Consider the following 20,938-nt stretch of genomic DNA (forward strand, 5'->3'; position numbering starts at 1 on the left):
TTCATTAAAAAGAAAGTATGTTTTTTCTTGGTTTACATTATTTATTTCGCTTTAGAAAGTACTCACTGCCTACAAAATAATACGAGAGCTTTAAAACAATTCGACAAAAACAATACAGTTCTATCCTTTTCAAATAGAATATCACCATAAGGTGAGAAGTAGGTGAGGAATTGCATGTAGATCAGCAGAGACCTGTGAGCCATTTGGGCGGTGAAATTCATTATCTCATCATCCAATTTGTACATCATCTCTCGCGTCATAATAATTGCAACTTATAGTTATTGAATTTACCATGGTGGTAGCCGGACAGCTCCCAAGTTAACTTAATAGTGTCAGATGGAAATTGGTGGAAATTGCGCCACCGACTATGAGTTGCAATCATCGCAAGGTGAACTTGGGCCTTAATTTTGATTGATATGTTTAGTTCAAACATAAAATTGCAAATTCCCTGACAGTCTTTCAGATTGTCAGGCGTTAAAGAACTTCTGCCAAAGTTTATTCGATGTTGCTTTTTTAAAACCAAGTAAACATAGAGTACTTTCTTTTCTCGCTTGTTATGACAATGTTGTATGATACGTGTATATTTTTTTTTTCAATCTTTAGATTATAAGAGATACCTTCACAGGATACTATTCAAAAGATACTGCTTGGGATATTTCTTAAGTTTCTCAACAATCAAATCATAATTTTAAGTAGATTTTCTTTCTGCTGAGATTCTAAACATTTGATTCAATGTTATTGTTTTAATCAAAACATGATATACACTGTTGACGTGAATACAGGAATTGCTTGACATCAAAACATATGCAAGTAACATCGAAATTGTTATGCTCACATGAACAGTATATTCTAACTGGTTTTTTGAATTGATCGAAACGTGATGATTGCTTGCTTAGCTCGTTGCTGCTTTCACTGTTTCCTAATTTGCACATGACGAAGTGATGTTCGCTCACAGCTTTTATTTTTCTTTGGCTGAAGACATTTCAAAGAGGTCTGTAGATTTCTACTAATGTATACGATAAAGCTACACAACTTTTTACATTGCAGTATGTATATGATAAAGCCAACTCACCCGATAACACACAGGCGAAGAGTGTGACAAGAAAGACGAGAGTCCAGACACAACGCCATTTCGTCATATCCATCTTTGTGGCCTGGCGATATAGGCCCCAGTGAAAGAAGATCACATTCGTGAGACAATAAGCTCCAAGAAAGTCCTAAAGCTACTATACTTCTTACAGAAAGAGAACGCAGAGATCAAAACTTTTGAGTCTATGCCCGTCCCCCGTTTACAGAGGTCTTGTAAGTGTAATTTGATCAGAGATAAAAGACATCATGTTTCGGGTAGTCATGGCATAGTGAATGAATACTTCCTTGTGCGAGACATTATCTGTGAGAATGCCTTTGTCATCATTTTTGTAATCATTTTTCGTTTCGATGACCCAGACATTGAAAGAACACATATGCCATGTAGGTTTGGTACATTTTCTTTCTTCCTTCTCCTTCTGTTGTATGTTTGTTTGTTTTTTCTTTCTTTCATTTTGGGTGTCTTCTTCGCCTTTGAAGTAGATCGAAGTAGATCATTAAACGTGTACTGCAATCAGATAAAAGAACATAAGTACGCCGATGGACACACTTTACCACACTTTCTAAACTGCTGTTAACATTATTCAATTCAATTCAATTCAAAATGATTTTATTTCCATATAAAGTAATACAACGTAATATACATAACGCTTACGTGAGTACATAATATTCAATTGAACGAACTTTAAATCACGTAAGTTTCAACAAAACATGAATATTATTGTTATAATGATATCAACTCTGGTTTGGATAGATAAACACATAAGCAAAACAATCTTACTTTATAACTGTACATGGGAAAGAGGAATTACAATAAAAGCATAGCTTGTAAAATTTGTAAATTACTCTAGAAGGTGAGGGCATCTCAAGATCCGTCATGGACTCCATATATAAAATGTTGATATCCTGATATCAGGCGAAGTAATCAGCAAATAAAAAAGCACTATGACAAGGACAAGAACAAAGGCAGGGACGGAACGGGCAGAAAACAAAACTAAAGATAGGCACGACAAAGATAGGGGGAAACAAAACAAGGCAATGTCTACATTCAGTTATCTGGAAAGGTCACCAAGGCATGAAGAAGAAGAACTTAAAATGTTATACAAATTTGGCTCAAACAAGACTTGCAAAAGCGTTGATAAGCAAGTCTGCATGAATAATATAGGATATATCAATGTACATAAAAAAATCATTGAACACAGTTTAAATTCACAAGAGCCAAATAAGACAATACCAGGCTTTGTTTTGTTTTTGTTTTTGTTTTTGTTTTTTGCTTTGTTTTATTACATATATATAAGTTACTTCTTTATTGCACCGCACCTGAAATGTTGCTTTTCTCGATATGTAGATTTACAATATTGACTGGAAGATTAGCAGTGCGCACTGTAGAAAATCTTGTAAAAATAGAGCCAAATATAAAGGAAATATTTCATGAGGCTCATTATACTACCACGGGCACTTCCTTCTTAAGAGGGGGAGGGGATTCGTGCGTACTCTCTTTATATGTATAAAGGAATTAGCATAATGTATATTGAAATATTTTGTTATTCTTTTTATATCATATATTTTTAGAGTCGAACTGCCAATAACAATAACAGTGATGACAATGGTATGGCAATGGTAATTGCATATAATGTACGAACCGGGGGCCAAATATATACCATTATAATAGCATACATTGATATTGAGACTACCAGAGTAACTAAAGAGCAATTCACTTTCGCTAAGTCATAATATCACCATGAGAAAATGCACTTTTTATAGGGGTCATCCCACGAATCATACGATCCACGAGCTCGAGATTAGTGATACAATTAACCAGAGTCATACATTCTCTAGAGCTCGACACTCATAGGCAAATAAGACCAAGAGCCTGACAGTAGGCAAAGAAAGGTCTACTAGTCCGACACTAGGCAAAAAAGGCCAACGAGGTCTATATGAGACCTTTGTCAACTGTGCAGTCCCTCAACGAAATGCTTCCCCTTCGGCGACGAAGTCGCAGCACGACCATCTAGCTGAACCTGCAACTTCTGTTCTGTCGTACTTCTTTTGACGTTGATATTCTGGGAAGCAAAGTAGTATGAGTACATGATCTGGATGCCAGACTAGGCCTTGTTTTCCTATAGTGTCGGACTCATGGGCCCTTTTTGCCTATTTGCATAATATAGTGTCCGACTCGTGGGGCTTGTTTTCCCAGTATTAGACTCATGGCCTTATTTTCCTAGTGTCAAGCTCGTGGGCTCCTTAGTGTCGTACTTGTGACGTGCACCCATTTACATGGGTCTGTCAGGTTTCAGGGTGGTGCTCTCCTTTTCCATCCTTCTCATCTAGAGAATAATTTCAAAGGAAGTCGAAGGATTTTTGTATGCGAGTTATCGAAGAGACATCTGCTTATTCAGATATTTGCTCTTCTGCAAAAGGCATGAAACCGGATGAACCACTTCACAGTAAAGCGCTTGAAATATGCCTATCACTTCCTGTATGGAATCAGTTAAAATCAAAATGTGAAGTACGTTTGCTGAAGAAGTGCATGGCAACGCACTTATGTTACCATTCGTTCGTAGAGATGCCTTATATCTGTATGACTATACAAATATCATTGGAGTAGCTAGTATGTCTCTTTGATGCAGCAGGGGTAGGTGTCTTATCTTGCCTTATTAAAAGCAATTTTTGATCAACCTGATGCCCACTCTGAGCGAATCTTCCTGAGTACGACGAGATCTTAAAAATGTATATCAAGATCATCAGCTTCCCACTATAATTACACGCCAATTTGCACATGCTTGTCTGCTTTCTGATTTGGAAACAATGCACAAACCACTCTCATCAGGTGAAGAACTATAATGTGGATGAGCAAGATCCTCAGTTATAACTCATTGACAGTTCACGAGTCCATCTGAGACTACTTAGATATTTTTGGTCGGTCACACATTACATTTCCTTGCTTTCATAAGCCCATCTTCATGTACAATTCCTGAATAACATCCAGAATAATCACGCCATCTAACAGCCTGAAAATGATTGCCAATAATGACAAGGATATTTTTTTAGTGTTGTTTAGTTAATGAGTCAGTTTCGTTCTCAATTTTTGGGTGTTAAATAACAAGTGTTCTTGAATACTTGTTATAGTTGAGTGTCTGTATACACAAACTATGTCAAGGCATTTACCAGAGCTCTTTTTTTTTTCAATTTCTCCCTGCATGCCGTTTTATTATAAACGTCATGATTCATATCTATTTGACAAAGCATTCAATAAAGACATTCGAGGGCACGTAATAGGCTGTACAGTATATTATACCACTTCCCCCGACAGATCTTGATTTTGTATAACTAAGATGCACTATACGTCATTATTCTGTTCCACAATAAGGTGAGTCAATAATCATTGTTGAATGAATCGTTGTATAATGCCCTAAAATAGTGTGTAACATTCTGGTTATTATAAACAAATCCTGCATAACAAGTACAGAATTTAACGGCCTTGTTTCTGATCGTCATAATTAGGCCCTATCTTTTGCAATCTACAATGCATCATTACATGCAACCTCAATGCGTTTGTTGTTGAAAAGTAAATGGCGAATGAGTTCAGAAAGTCCCTTACCATGAACAAGTAACCGAAAGTGTAATTTATTGCAACAATATCGAAGTAGAAACAAGACCAAACCAGAGCTATTCCTCTTTTGTAAGCATGGATGACACTATACAAAGCAGTATCCGTTTGAATGGCTACGAAAGCTCTTGTAAATGACAAAACCTCTTCAAAGAAAAATTGTCCAAATAACTTCCACACTTGAGGTAATGAGTGCTATGAATTGAGGAAGGAATTGAGAAAACGAGTCTCCCTACATGACAATGTCTTAACTTTGAAATAGAGTTATTAATAGAATATAATGATGATTTCAACTTCATTTTTTTTAAATATATTTCAGTGCTTTTGATGTTTTCTAATATGACCTCTTTCTCGTCTTGTCAATTAAAAAGCAATCATTCAAAACTCTTGTTTTTGTCCTAATATAGTAACATTTACTATCTGTATGTGTATGCGGGTTTCTGTTTCAGTGTACACAAACAACAACGAAAGTGATTTCTTCAACAACAACAACAACAACAACAAAATGTTACAGTAAGGCAACCAGAACGATTATGGTGTCTATACAGAGTTGTCTAAAGATTCAAACAACAACTGAATCTCATGTCTACTTCTCTTTTACACAAGTTTCGTCGGATCGTAATTCTGCAACTTTTGTCATCGTATATCCGTATACATGCAAGCTAGCCTTTCTGAGCTCACGTTTGCAGAGCTCTTGCTGAATGTAAACTTAGTTTTGCATAATTATGTGAACAATAAATGCGTCTTTTGCTCATAATATTATGTACGAGGATTTTTCTTCTTCTTCTTCTTATCAGTATGATTATTACTTCTACTATTGCTGTTATCATTATTATTGTTATTATTAACATTAGTAGTAGTTGTAGTAGTAGTAGAAGTAACAGTAGTAGTAGTATCATTATTATGATCATCATCATTTGCTTTAAGAAAATCAACATCTGCATACAGTTCGTGTAATAATTTATCATGCGCTATCAACTCGCTGTGTTTTTAAATCAAAGTACATGTAATTCAATTCAGTTGTGCTTTATTTTCATCCAGCATAATGGTAATACAAATACAGAGTACACATTTGATAAATCATCATTGTTAACAATTGGTAAGAAAGACATATCAAGAGTTTAATTTTAAAAAATGAACAAACAAATAAAAACATTGCATACGTTGTAATAATTGAAGCAAAAACTTATATATACGGAATAAAGTTGATCTACTGAAAAGCGGATATCTTAAATTGCGGATCACTCGAAAACATTAATCAAATATCATGAATATCCTTGTCTATTTACATGTAGAGCATTTCATAACTGATGTACATGTCACGGATGAAATTAAAAAGAAAGATACTATATAGCTACTGCTTGTTTTAAAGAGATGGTATATAGTTTCGATAGAGATGGGGCTACTGGTTTCCAATTTTGGTGTGAGATAATGAGAAACCTCTCACGAAATATGAAAGGGCATCCATTTCTAAAAGGATTTCAAAGTTGATTGGATGAATATTGATTGTGAAATGACTGAGATATCCAAAAACAAAGAAGTCATAAAAAAGGAGGAACCCATCTTTTATCAGGACCACTTTGTTTAACTTTGTTTTCGGATATGTCAGCCATTTCAAAACCGATTCTCATAAAACTTTCAATTCCTCTTAGAATGCATTTTCATATTTCATATGAGATTTCTGATTTTCTCGCAAACCTATGCCATCCCAATGTAGAACCCATAAAAATTAATCTTACGGCACGTGTACAAGCACTATTCGTTGAGCCGCCGAATATTACAGGATAATTTAGTGACAATAGCAACGATACTAATATACAAACACACGCAGGTATCACACACACGCACTACACACACACACACACACACACACACACACACACACACACATAAAAGAAAGAAATAATTCACACGTGACCAAATGACGCAATATTCAGATATTGTAAACAGAAAGAAAGAATACAGTTACATAATGGAACAGAACGAAGGCAAAGAGAAAGGAGAAGAGGTAGAGAAGCAAGGGAGAAAGGTCTGTGAACACGTCCATCCATCGCACCCCATAAACAAAGCATCACTGTGTTTGGATATGGAGGTCATGAAACAGTTCTGAGCCCCATATTTATATCTGATAAACATTGCCCAAGGCAAGGATTCCATAATTGTATTACGGTAATAATAACAACTTGAATAAAGTGTCATTGATGCAGATGAAGAGTGTAACATGTATTTGCACCTAATGATTCTGCACATATTAAAGACATGGCAATTTCTTGAAAGTCTGTTTTCAAGAACCACAAACGTATGAACATAAAAGAAACGTTTTCTAAGGGAGTAGCATTAGCAGCAAATATTACCTCGAAGTCTATAAACAGAGTCGCTAAACAAAAAAGTCTTTTCGATATCTAGTGACAACTTATTTTGCGTGATGCCATTGTTTAACATTTTTACTCATTATCATATGTATGCTGTTGTTATCAAAATATGGGTCAGGGTGAAAGAAACAAGGTTGGGGTCATCCGCGAAGAATATAAACTAAAATGAGAGTTTGTCTGAGGATATGAAAATCATTGATGTAAATTATGAACAACAATGGACCAAGAAAGCTTCCTTGCGGAATACCACATTAAACTGTATTCATTTAGAATCGAAGCCATTGACGTGTGGTACATTATATGGTGGGATCTGTTGGATTGGTATTGGTAATTGGTAAGGCGTTTCCAAGGGAACCGAAACTGGATATTATATCGAGAACAGGATATCATGGTTAAAAGTCTTGGAGAAGTCCAGGGGAAGATGTCCATTGTATGTGAAAATGTTTCGAGTACACAATATCAAGTGTAAATTTCTCAACAAAGGTTCTTGTGGCTTTTGTAACTTCTTTTCTAAATCCAAATTAGAAATTTGAAAATATCGTCTTAAAAGGAATTTCAGAGTTCAGATGATTATATTCTGTATTTTATTTTCTTTCAAGAAATCGAAGTTAACAAAGACACGGGTCTGTAGTTATTGACATCATCTTTCTCCCCGGTCTTATGGATAGGAATAACTTTTGCAATCATGTTATTTGACACAAGGCCATTTGCCATAAGCGATTGATTAATAATGTATACTATAATATTATGCTCTATTGGATACTGTGTCTACAGTCATATCAACGCTCGTCGACACTCTATCGAGGTCGAAACTATCCCGGATTTCCCCGGATCTCCCCGGATCTCTCCGGATCACCGTGTAGATCCTTTAACTCTGCAAGCCCCTCTTAAGTAGCAACGTCCCAGACAACTTCGATGGTTGGTTGTTGTCGTTGTTGCGTCATTTCAGCCCCTGCAATTCTCGTAGATCTCGAAGGAATTGAGATACTCCTGGAGAACGTCGTACAGCAATTGATACTGGCACTAATTGGTCGGGAAAAAATCGAATACACATACAAACACAATAAAGATAATAACATTTATAACAATAATAATATATGTATATTCAACAATGTAGAGGCAGAATAAAGGCTAATTCCGATTCAGTTAAAAATTAGTCTGAAAAAAAAAGAGTAAAACCTTATATAAGCAAATAAGTGAAACTTTGACTTAAATCGCAAAATCATTAAGGAAGTTATCAGAACATACAGACTTGGTAATTTTTACAAATCAGTTCCCAAGCCCTTGATGGATGATATAAAACAAACGAGTGAGCTCATGGTGCCTATTACCTGACAATTTTCCCTTGGTCATGTACACAAAGCAGACAATAACATGCCATAACATCGTTAAACAAACTAAAAATGATGATCACTCAGATATACCATGATTTGAGACTGGGAAATAATGGCATTTGAAAAAAAAATAATAAATCTGGAAATCTCATGATTTTGTCCAATAATTACAAAGCAAGTTGGAAAGCAGCGACATCATCATCTCACTCATTTGCATATTTCATATCGACCGTTCAAGAACTGTCTTGTGAAGATAACTCCCCTAATTTGTCATGAATCTTTATTTTACTGTTCTCATAAATGTTTCCTCTTTCTTTTCATACTTCATTCTAAGTGGCCCATACTTCTCCTTTAATGTATGGGTACATAATATAGACTGATTGCATCAGTTATTCACTTTAAATCTTAAACTTTCGAAATTTGGTTCATTTTTTTCTTTAATACTTCAGATATTCAAATATCTTATGCAGTAGGTCTATTGATTGCCAAACATACTCGTGAATGTAAAGTTAACTGTGGTTAATTATGTAACTTCCAGGCCACATATTCTTATACTTGATATGTGTCACCTTATGATAATTTTCTTTTCCTGTTTGTAATTTAAACAAAAATTCAATAAAACCCTAAAAGAAGGAGCGATGAGAACAACAAGGGTTCTTTATGCCTCAGTCACATACAAACACGGATGCTCAAAGATCTATTCGGTGATCCGGGGAGATCCGGGGAGATCAGGGGATATCAGGGGAGATCTGGGGAGTTCCGGAATAGTCTCGACGAGCGTTGGTATGAGTGTACACACGGTATCAATACGGCAGCTACACGGATAAGGCCGGAAGAGCGCGGAGTCTACACGGACAAACACGGCATCTACACGGATCAACACGGCAGCTACACAACAATCCTCGGATGACGCCGGATATTTTTGACCTCGAAAAGTTGCCGTGTTGGGTGATCCGGGATGTCTATGTGACTTGGGCTTTTGAGCCTCAGTCACATAGACATCCCGGATCACCCCGGACCACCCCGGATCTGATCCAGCGTTATCTGGGGAGAGATCAGTGTTGACGCCTTGGATATCCTTGGACATCCGTGTATGTCCGTGTTGATCCGGGGACATCCGGGAGACCAACATGGCAACTTTTGGAGGTCAAAAACATCCGGCGTCATCCGGGGATTACCGTGTTGGCAGAGCAATCCGGGATGGTCCGTGTGGCTGCCGTGTAGCTGCCGTGTTGATACGTGTGGACGCCACGCTCTTCCGACCTTATCCGTGTAGCTGCCGTGTTGATACCGTGTGTACAGTCATATCAACGCTCGTCGACACTCCATCGAGGTCGAAACATCCCGGATCTCTCCGGATCACCGTGTAGATCCTTGAGGATCCGTATTTATATGTGACTGGGACCTTATTGTTAGAATTCTTGTTGTTGACGCTGTTTTCCAATGCACTTTCTGTTGATTAGAATTTGTCATTGATAAACGGAGAAAACATAGCAATGATTGTGTGCTTACTTTCATCAATCCAACCCGATAACACGGAAAGCATTGCCAATGTTTTGCTTTGCATTTCATTCTTCAATCAAAGTTGTTCATGAGGTTTTGTGCTTGTTTGCATATTTCTGAAAGTAGGAGGAACAACACAACATACTAGATGTGAAATGGCCCCGTGACGGATGGCTCTCAGTTTCTTGCACACCTGGAAAACCTCCACGTCGTCTGAACAATCTGCACGATCCAGGATGGATAACAACGCACAGAAAGTGGCAGATGTTCCGACACCATCCCTATGAACATAAACACATATGTACGCTTTTGAGGTGGCATAGAGGACGAGGACACATCTAGACCAATGGAGAGAGCGAGTGTGATCTCGGCATTAGTATCAAAGTTCCTGAGTGAACATGTGGAACTATACATCAGCAGAAAAAAAAAATCTGAACAAGGCAAGATGTAGAACCATGCACTGACTCCAACATCTCCTATTCATTATTTGGCATTACATGCATCAACACAGAAAAAAAATAAAGCAAATACTGGAAACTTCGCTTTCACTAGGGAAAGCGAAAAAAAATGTTCTATGAAGTAATGTTTTTAAACAATCTAGATATTCCTTCTCCCGTGACATAATCTTATTTGTGTAACTAAATATTCTTTAACCTGCAATGAACAAGGATAGGACTGCTGTCATGGCCATGTGTCGGCCAGCTCTTCAAACGAGTCCGCATGAAGATCATGTCCGACGTAGAGAGTGGTTCGTCTTCCTCCATTGGGTTACACTCCAGCTGTAGCTGGTAGACTGTTTGCAGCTGTTTCTATGGTGATGTGAAGTTATAAGCGAAAACATGAAAGTGGAACATGTTAGTTGCAGGTATTGCATGGCAAATCATGATAAACATTATGGGTGCTTGCACTCCAGTTCTCTCTACTCTCTTCCATTTTTTATTCATGTCAACTCATTTCAAGGTATCTATTGTTCCTATACAAATATCTGTATTATGTATCGTAAGTATGCACAAACACACACACACACACACATACAAGTTTAACGTTAATCTTTTTCGTTTATTGCAACTGATTGACAAATTGCCTTATAATGACGTCATACGTCGATGTAGGGACATTATTTGTCGATCAGTTGCATGAATCTATTAATTTGGACCTCTTTTGCAGGTTATACCAAGGAGGTTCTAGAGAATGGAGCCACAACCGTCTTATTTCCTTTGCTAGATGTTCGAAGCCGCCGTTCAAAAATATTTGATGCATGTGCCAAACAGGATCTGCCGCGCAGATACGAAGACAATTGACTCCTGTCTCATTGCATAATCACCAGCCACTTTCAAAGGAAGATATGTCTTTGTGGTGGCCATTACTTTTCGCCCTCCCTTTTTATAAAAGGTTATAGGTGGTACAGACACGAGGATGCGCGAATAGAAATTGAAAAAAAAAATGCTGAAATAGAGATGAAAATTACTCGACTGGGCATACCCGGGCACTAATCTGATATATCTATCAATAAAGAATTATACTTGAAGATTATTCCATATTAGTTTCATTTGTGGAAATTAAGCGGAAAAGTGAGAAAAAGCAGCTTTCCAGAATGATACAGTTTTAAACATTTTCACATGATACAGCTCTGATTTACACTTTTGCACAAAATTCTGGACGGAACTGACTTTTGTTTTACATGCTTTATCATGAAGTGAAATTTCATTTCATTTAGTAAATAAATAAGCAAAATATGGCCAACATTATGATAACGTTCAAAATGAATCTTCAGATTGCTCAGCAAGACGGCGGCTTCGAACATCGATCATCAAAGGCACAAGTGCACCTGCGGAATACTTTTGTCCATCAATAGAAATCTGACAACTGTTTGAATTGTTACAGCCAGTTGGAACTCCATGTATAAAACCTCCTTGGTTATACACCTTTCTGAATTCATTACTGTAATACAAGTGAGCACTAATTCACAGGCCAGCTATGTCGCTTTCAATATCTTTACGTAACAGTCTAACAGTTATGATGAAATTCTTTTCATACAGCCCTGAGTAGGTAGGTCTAACCAGAAAACAGAAAACAGTCTAGGCAATGTACAAGGCTGTGATTGAGTTTATGATGTCCTCGCAAACTGCACTCTATTTCCCGTCTTCCTTAAATCCACACTGTAATCATACACGTGCTGGCATACCTTCGATGTCTGTTTGCGTACAGTCAATGTTCTCTCCACAATACCCGGCATTACAACTTCTTTGGTGCTGGTCACAACGAAGGGACCACAGATAAGCTCACCATCCTCGGACCAGTACTTTGCGAAGGTCTTATGCATATGGAAATGGTAATTGCACAGAATTTCTTACTCAATGTGCAACAATGCGAGCACAACAACGGACATATTACACAGCTTTTAAAGGGTTATGATATTGATGCGATATACGTCTCCTTTTCGTGCAAAATGTGTATTCTGATGTTCAGGATTATTACTCTAATACAAACATTATTATCTGCCCAGAAAGTATACATATACTGAAAGACACACAACAGGTGGCAATTACACAGCTTAAGGCGTTTATAATGATGCAATACGAATAATAAGTCTCCTGTTCGTGCAAGATGTGTATTTTAAATCTTGAGTGCTATACATTCCTCTAATACAAACATCATAATCTGCCAGAAAGTATACATGTACTGCAAGAGGAACACGTAGAGGAATATGAGACTTATAATAGATGTTCTCCTTTTTCATGCCGGGGCCTCAGAATTTTGAAGGCTGAAGGAATGGAAGCGCAAGTTCTGAGATTTTCTGAAAACACGGGTAATATTGTATTAAAGTATATTGAGACATACTGTACCCAAGATGCTGTCCCAATTAAAGTCGTGTTACTATGATCCAGCTACTCACCTCATCAGGCGTGTCCCCATGTAGCATCACGATCCTGGTGACCTTGTAGTCTACCACGAGGCGCCAGAAATCCACCACTGTGTTTGGGAGAGGGTTTTGTGTGGTCATATACTGATTCCTGCTCTTCTTGCCCTGCGCCAAAATATCATAATATACTCACGATTTCAACAAGTTTATAATTTAGTACTTTTAATATAGGTTTTCCCGGTCAATTTCATACTTTTGTCATTCAAGTTCCTGTTCCGAGCATTCAATTGCACGTATTCCATGCTAGCAGCACTGAATCAGCAATCAAATTCAAAATCCGGTCATTCGAATTCAGTATCGGAGCATTCAAATTCACTATCGGAGCATTCAGATTCACTGCTGGAGCATTCAAATTCACTATCAGAGCATTCAAATTTAAGAGAGGAGCACGCATTTCAGCAATAAGCATTTAAATTCATGTAAACCTGGCGACGGAATTTCGTCGGTCAGTCAAATTCGTGAATAGGCAACCAACCATGTTCCAAATAGCTGCATTCAATTTTAAAGAAGGCGGGAATTTACTTAGTTTAGGGCCGTGTACATTGTATGTGTGTCTTTTTTATCTAGCTTTCAATATATCGAGATTTATGATGAATATTATTTATTTTGCAGTAGAGGTCCATCTGTTCAATGACAAATATGAACTCGGGCTTCATGAAAAGGAATATACAGGCACATGTCCCTCTGATAGGACGTAAAATGGAGGTCCCATGTGTGACAGAGTCACAACTCATCCACGCAAAATATCCTACTTCATTCATTCATCGCAAAGAGCAGAGTGTTTAACCCGGTAAAGTGGTCCCACCTAATGCCCAACTGGACCCCATAAAAGACCAGATATTGCAACCATCTTCTTAGATGGAAAATGAAACAAACAAACTAACAAACAAACATTGGGCACTGTATATGCCTACAGACGAGCATGATACGGAAGGTTGGTTGACACCTTCAGAACAAAAGAAAAAAACCCAAAACAATTTCGACTAGGCCTACATTGAAACTGATAACATGAACATTGTATACGTCTAATTTGTTGTTTATTGCTATCTTATTGGTTTACTTTTGCTGGACTATGTGATGTCATTGTGTGTCAGTTTTTCTCTAAATTGATGCATTACCATTGTAGTTAGTGTTTGGGCGTTGTCAGCATGCATGTACAGTGTAGTATCATCAAGAAATATGATTAGATTGTCGTTGTGTTGTTTCTATGCACTGCTGATTGGACCTTACAATCTAGATTTTTTTTCAGATGAAAAACAATGAATATATGAACAGATAACAATGTAGAACATTTCGACAATAACAATTATACTATATGCAAGCATTCATTGGTTGTGTATGCCATTTCTCCTTTCTTAAGAAAAAGTCTACTCAATTTTCCTCGTTAAATTGATCGCACGAAGTAGGAACTTGATCGCCTAAAAATGAAATTGAATGCTCCAAACAAGCTCATCGGGACTATCACATGACTATCGCGTGAATTTGAATGCACGAGTACGAAATGCAATGCTCGCATTTAGAAATTGAACGCCCAATCGTGAATTTGATTTCACAAAAACGAAATAGAACGCCCATAAATGAAATTGACCGCTCGGATTCTGAATTTGAATGCCCGAATATTTCCGCGTGCGTGCGCTGTGTGAATTTGAATGCAAGTTATATGAATTTCAATGACCAAAGCATGAAATTGACCGGGAAAACCTATACAATTTGTGAAAGTCATCAAACTCACAGTCTTGCCTATTCCCGTAATTGAGAGTACGAAAATCAAACAAAAATGGCTGGTGTTCTGTTAGTATGTAAATACGTGCAAACTCATCCTGTTTATCAGAGAATTGTTTCGTTGTTATGGAATTATACAAAGACAGAAGGCCCAGAGCATCCATTACTTTACAGTTTCATAGTGTACTTTAAAAAAAAACAATAGAACCACACAATCTATGAGCTAGTTATTATATACATCACACATTCAACAAGATCTAACTGCAATAACAGAGGCTTACTGACAGCTCTGAAGTAGAATGTCATCCAACGACAAATCCAACACAGCCGAGTCTACATCGATAATGTAACAGACTGATTCTTGGACTCGTCTGAATTTTAACCGATCCAGGCACACTGACAGCAAATGATTATTTTCATTTTGTAGTTGCTGCTGTTGCAAATGAAAGTTTCTCTAAGTTCCTTACGATATAATTCTAGTCTCACTCGTAGTTCGCGTTCAATGTGGTGGAGCAAGATCACAATGTGAACCAAAATGCGATCATTATATACTTGATCATTATGTTTACTGTTTACATTTGGGAAATTGCGATCAACCTCGTGATTCTGAATGATTTATCCTTTGTAATTGGAGCTTATTTTCATTCTATCACTCAGAAACAAACCGGGAAGTAAGTTGCGTTGATGTAGTTCGTGCTGCCTTCGACTTCAGTCATGAGGTAAGGGCGCACTCTGTCGGCTGGTTGGTGAAGAGATTGAATCGCGATCGACAGAATGAAAAGAATAGAAATGGGAAAAAAAGTAATGGTGACAAAACGGACGAATAAAAAGTATCATAGTTTCAATGTTTCAAATGTTGCAGCAATGCTATCTATAAGGGGTAAGTGTCATCGACATGACAATGATGACAATTTAGAAAAGATACGAATGATTAAAGGTAATAATCATACAGCTGTAGTCATGAAAAATATGGATAATGATAATTACTAGCATTTTTGACCAACTTTATATAGTATCTATACTTAGTATATGTATATGAATCATGACATTATGTATGTGTGTGTGCGTGCGTGCGTGCGTGTGTTTACATCACTGTGTGCTTGTCTAAGGATGTTTGTTCGTGTCCAATGTGTCTTTGCGCAGGTCCGCAGATCTGAAATTGTGTATACATGTACTTGATATTGAATTTCCTACTTTAGTCTTGTAAATGTGTGTATGTGTGTGGGGAGGTCCATTTCGGATGAGGTCCAGCATTATACGTGGCGTATTAGACAATAAAGACTATCTACCTAGATAGGCACCACCGTAAAGAGTAACAAGAGTAACAAGTGTCGACTTTACATAATGGGAGAAAAAGCTGGCTATCCATATACCAGATTTAGAGTACAAACCCCTTTGGGGGGTTTTGCTCATCTGTATCCATGCTCCTGGGTAAATTTCATGAGGCTTATACATTATGTTTACGTTTATACATATTGTATCTGGCGAGGGCACTGTCAAAGAGGAAAACACACCAATGAACAGAGAATGAACTCACGTGGAACTACGTCTGGGTAGCGGTTCTTCTCCCAATTCTCCTCATGTGTAGCAGCGGTGACCTCATTTCTTCCTGGTGTAACAGTATACGCCTTTAGCAACTAGTTTATTGAAAAAGGATGGAATGAAAGTTTTAAGACATAACAAGATGTATATACGTCATAATTAATATAATTACAGTGTAACTCCCATTGAAAATATGTACAATCATAATAAAAGCGATGCTAGTTACATATTAGGCAGTATGGCTCCGTCGAACTATGGCGCTCTTCTTGAGGGTTCTACCACCGCTATGTACTTAGCTTGGCAGGGTATACACTGCTGAGTTTACACATTCATGTATGAGGCATTCGGCAGGAACATTATTATACTGCCCAGTAAGAGAAGTTTGGAAATAGGTTATGTGTACATTGTACAAGGAAAATCCAATTACAAAACCATAAATTCTAAAAGATAAGGGAGACACTTTGCGAACATTTTGAAGAAAATTGGATAACATGGATTTAAAGCGTGCAAAAAAAGTGTATTGTATTGTAATGTGTGGTTTCACAGGCCTATGAGGAATTTTCATTTTGATTTTTTTTTCAGCAATCGAATTAAAGACCAAAACTTTTTGCTCGAAACAATGAATTTATTGAAGAAAGCTTTAAATATTGACCAGAAAATGATATTGAATCAATGCCATGAATGCAGATCTTCATAACGTAAGTTCAGCACGTTTGTTGGTTTGTATGCTTGTAATTTGATTTTTCTTCTCCAGCTCACTTTCTCTCTCTCTCTGTCCCTCTTTCTCTCTCTCTCTCTCTCTCTCTCTCTCTCTTTCTCTATCTATCTATCTATCTGTCTATCTATCTTATCCATCTATTTATCTTTATCTTTCTAGTCTGGCTGTCTCTCGCCTCTCTTTTCCTCACTTCGAATTCTTCCTGAAGAGCCGTCATTCCTGTATCGGGACTTGGTGATTTCATGGCTCGGTAACGAGTTACGAAGTCAGTCTTTGGAATTGTCGTCTCACCACAGGTAAGGGCTTCTAGGAGAGTGGCATAGATGAACTGGTATTGCTCCTGGGTGCAGTGGACAATGACGAGATCATAAAAGGAATGAAGACACGTTACGCAAAGACGTTTTGTTTGACCGATGGATAGTTCAATAAATAGATCTTATAGACGATTTCATGTTGTATACATTTCATTAGAATCTATCAACTAGCAAACAAAAATACAAATAAAAATGCTTGTGTAACCAAAATGAAAGTAACTTCTTCCACTAAGCAAGTAGATCAAGCAAGACTTGATATGCTTAGATTTTGTTACACTCCTAAAAGTAAAAATAATATCAGTTGTTAACATAAGACGAAATTACAATGTATCTATTGTGTGTAATTTGGCTTCATTTATGTGACTCCAAACAGTCTTGACTACACTTCGAATCATTGCGAAAGAGAAATGCTATCATCTTTGTTAAAGCTGAGACTTCCGTAATGTCTTGGCTCGGTGTTATCCGTACCACAACTTGCACCATCTTTGCCCTGTGCCGTCTCATACTCGCGATGAAGTTGAAGATACCAACAGCTCCCTCAGCGTTCATCTGGTCTAGCATGGCGTCCAGCGTGATGAACGTGCCAGTCCTCCCGACGCCGGCGCTGCAGAATGAATGGTACAGCGTCGTAACTTACAGTGTGATATCCTCTGAGCACACAACCGATGTTATGCGGAAACTGTTCCATGACATTTGCTTCTGCGACAATTGCTCCCGTGAAATACTTGCACGCTAAGCCAAACATTATTTCTGATCTACTCACAAACCTAACCCTAACCCTAATCCTAATCGTGACATCAAACTTAACCTGAAACCCTATGGTACTAACCCTATCCTTAAGTCCTGTGAGAAAATAAGACCGGAGCAATAATTGTCACAGGAGTCAATGTCGTGTAACCATGCTAAAACACACCCTACTTTGCTAGACTCGACATTTCCTCTAATTAATTTCTGTTCTTATTTGTATTTGGATCATTTATGGTTGGGCGGATAAAGTTAATGATAAGTTAGTGATAAATCAGTCACTGAAGGATTGGGGCATCAATGAAAAGTCACCAAATAGGGTGGGGCCGGAACAGAGTACGGAGCACATATAGGCCATAACATCTGGGAAGGGGGAGGGGATAAATATACATCAGTAATCATAAATATCTAGATTTGGGAAGTTTCATAGTAGCAGCTCTATTATTTTAAAAGAGCGTAAAGTTTCTGTAATAATGCGACACGTCTGGAATTACCAATCTATTTCTGACATGCAGGTTCCTACTCGAAGCAGTTGGTTATATCTTATTAGATGTAACCTTGTAGGTATAGGAGGGCTTCAAAGTAATATCTAAGATTCTAGAACGTTGATCCTATAATTAGGTTCTGTAACCTTTAAAGCGTGCTTGATGCCTTTGGATGTATTGCATGTCAGGTTTTTCTTGGATTCCTCGATATCTATAAGATCATACTATTGCAGGGCTTTTGACTTTCACGAAGGTTCTAAAAGACAATTAAGGCAAAACTTACGTGGATGTGCATCTCATTTGGCAAAGGTAATTTTCATATTACGGAGGCTATTTTTATTTTTTTTCTTTCGAGAAAAGAAGGGATATCTGATAGTACACGGAGATTGTGCCGAAAAGCGAGGACAGCGCAAACTAGTCCACGAAACAGATCTCCTGTTAGTTATCTACCTCCAAGTCTGACAAAATTTATGCGCAGCAGAAGAGATGTACGTTACTAATAAAGAGGGATTATTAACAGAGCAGTCTTGGCATTATCTTCAGTGCTCTAAGGAATCAATAAGAAGACAAAAGCATTGATGTATACTTTGGACTAAAATAGGATAGTTGCGTGAATTCAAAAGTACCTGCAATGAACGACAATTGGCGACTTGCTTGCTCCTTCCTCCATGTCTCTTGTGACCTCGATGAACTTCATAAGTTGAGAAGGTTGTTCGGGTACCCCCATGTCTGGCCATGTTGTGTAATGATACTGCACCACTTCTCGGTGTACACCAGCCATCTATGTGATATCGACATACTAGTGTCATTTTCAGTACTGTCATCCTCGTATCTAGTAGAAGAAAGTAAATACTTGTTGGCCGACAGCCTTTAAACCCCTCTGACAGCCTGAAGGATGAAACTAGAGCTTCTTATCGAAGAGCATTACCCCTGCTATCAAGAGACATGTGACCGGGAACTTTAAATTCAGATAGTATAGTGTTTTACACTTTAATATTCAGCACAGCTCTTCAAAGACAATAGATGCGCCTGCTCTGGAAATGGTATAATAAATTGCATGGAAAGTCTTTCATCACCCCCATTATGTCTCAGGAATAAGTGATTAATTCTATATGTAAATTAAATGGACGGTGAACTTACATTTAAGCGCACGTGTATGTATACAATGTATAAGTTGTATATTACAGTATATGAATAAAATATAGAATATATTTCAATGATGCAAATACTTTGGAATTGTTATGCTAGCTATACCTATGGGAGATATTGATATTTCTTTTTCTTTTTTTCCCTAACTTGAACTACATAAAAACTAAATATTTCTAGAGGTGATGTAAATGACCAATGATACTAGTGTTATATGTAATGCTGCACGTTTATTACCTCAACATCGAATCGCCGAATGGTGTAATTCTTGGTCACTTGATTATCTTGCAGAACGATGCGAAATTCTCCAAAGGAGCAGGGTGTCATGCCTGGCCAGTACTGTTCACATTTTTTCTTAGGGTAGGATCAATTAGAAGGAAACATTGCTCAGCCAAAACAAAGTCGTCGTCGCTCTGCCACAATTATTGGTCCTACAACTTATTTTCCGATTGATTTCGTTAATCAGAGTAAGCTACAAACTCTTAATTTACAACTAAACTTTAATTGATATGATACCGGCAGATGATGCTTACAGTTCGGAGACGGGAAGTACACACTTTGATTTTACTCAAAACATGTGTACAGACACAAAAATTGGAAGGATCACGATGTATAACCACTTCTTATATTTAGGATGTGTCGTTTTGCTCTCACTGAAATACCAGACAACCACAGAAACATTATGTACGCATACAAGTATTATGCTGTAATGCTGAAAGTCATGTCTGGTTCTAAACTGACTGTAGAACTCTTTAAATGTATTTTTTTTTTTGCCAAACCTTCTTGCCTTCCACGATGTTAGTGAGCATGATGACCTTTTTGCAGTCATACTGCCAGATCATGCGCCAGAAGTCATTTATAGACGCAGTCGTCGGGCCTGCATGTAAAAAACAACACAGTATAAAGTTATAGGAGACATTTGAATACATATCCGATGCAAATCAATATCAATCTAATACTTTTTAATTTCAACATTAATTTATCTCAGTGATAATGAACGTCCCTAGAAAAGAAAGTATGTGATAAAGATTCATTCTTATGTACTCTTTTTTTTTCATAAAAATTCAAGACTGCACTTGAATGAATGTCTATATAGGCTCGTTATAAATACCGGCATTGTAGTTTCGATTATTTTTAAATTTTTGTTTACCAACATAATTTTTCTTAAATAAAAAGGAGCGGGAAAATGTTAAAGAATCAAGTATGTTCTAATGACACATTATTCCATGGAATGAATATGTTATTGTCCACAATTATCAAAGAATGTATGCGACATACCCTGGGCAGCTATGTACTTGCTCGGTGCATCATAACCCTGGATAGATAAGATATAGATAAAATGACAGCATTGGTTTGTGCAAAAAAAAAAGAACTATCATCTGATCACTATTGTGAAAGACACATACAAACACACACAAACACACACACACACACACACA

The 20,938-nt window shown here is 37.4% G+C and overlaps 1 protein-coding gene across 1 annotated transcript in view; it reads right to left on the reverse strand.

Moving 5' to 3' along the window:
* Window positions 1-6,317: 6,317 nt before the first annotated feature.
* The window catches only part of LOC139734917 (uncharacterized), a 32,650-nt gene continuing 18,029 nt past the window's right edge, over window positions 6,318-20,938 (reverse strand). Inside the window, exons 16-28 of the mRNA XM_071645695.1 lie at window positions 20,778-20,814; window positions 20,279-20,376; window positions 19,737-19,853; window positions 18,980-19,134; window positions 17,593-17,728; window positions 17,001-17,150; window positions 16,088-16,187; window positions 15,216-15,289; window positions 12,802-12,933; window positions 12,091-12,219; window positions 10,560-10,714; window positions 10,051-10,186; window positions 6,318-8,091 (exon numbers count right to left, since the gene is read on the reverse strand). Of these exons, the coding sequence (XP_071501796.1) occupies window positions 8,014-8,091; window positions 10,051-10,186; window positions 10,560-10,714; window positions 12,091-12,219; window positions 12,802-12,933; window positions 15,216-15,289; window positions 16,088-16,187; window positions 17,001-17,150; window positions 17,593-17,728; window positions 18,980-19,134; window positions 19,737-19,853; window positions 20,279-20,376; window positions 20,778-20,814 (1,497 nt within the window). The 3' untranslated portion in view covers window positions 6,318-8,013. The remainder of the gene's footprint in view (window positions 8,092-10,050; window positions 10,187-10,559; window positions 10,715-12,090; window positions 12,220-12,801; window positions 12,934-15,215; window positions 15,290-16,087; window positions 16,188-17,000; window positions 17,151-17,592; window positions 17,729-18,979; window positions 19,135-19,736; window positions 19,854-20,278; window positions 20,377-20,777; window positions 20,815-20,938) is intronic.

The sequence above is a fragment of the Diadema antillarum genome, unplaced genomic scaffold (genome assembly GCF_040938485.1).
Source record: "Diadema antillarum isolate AM-2024a unplaced genomic scaffold, OU_Dant_1.0 seq00000550_RagTag, whole genome shotgun sequence".
NCBI classification, from domain to species: Eukaryota; Metazoa; Echinodermata; class Echinoidea; order Diadematoida; family Diadematidae; genus Diadema; species Diadema antillarum.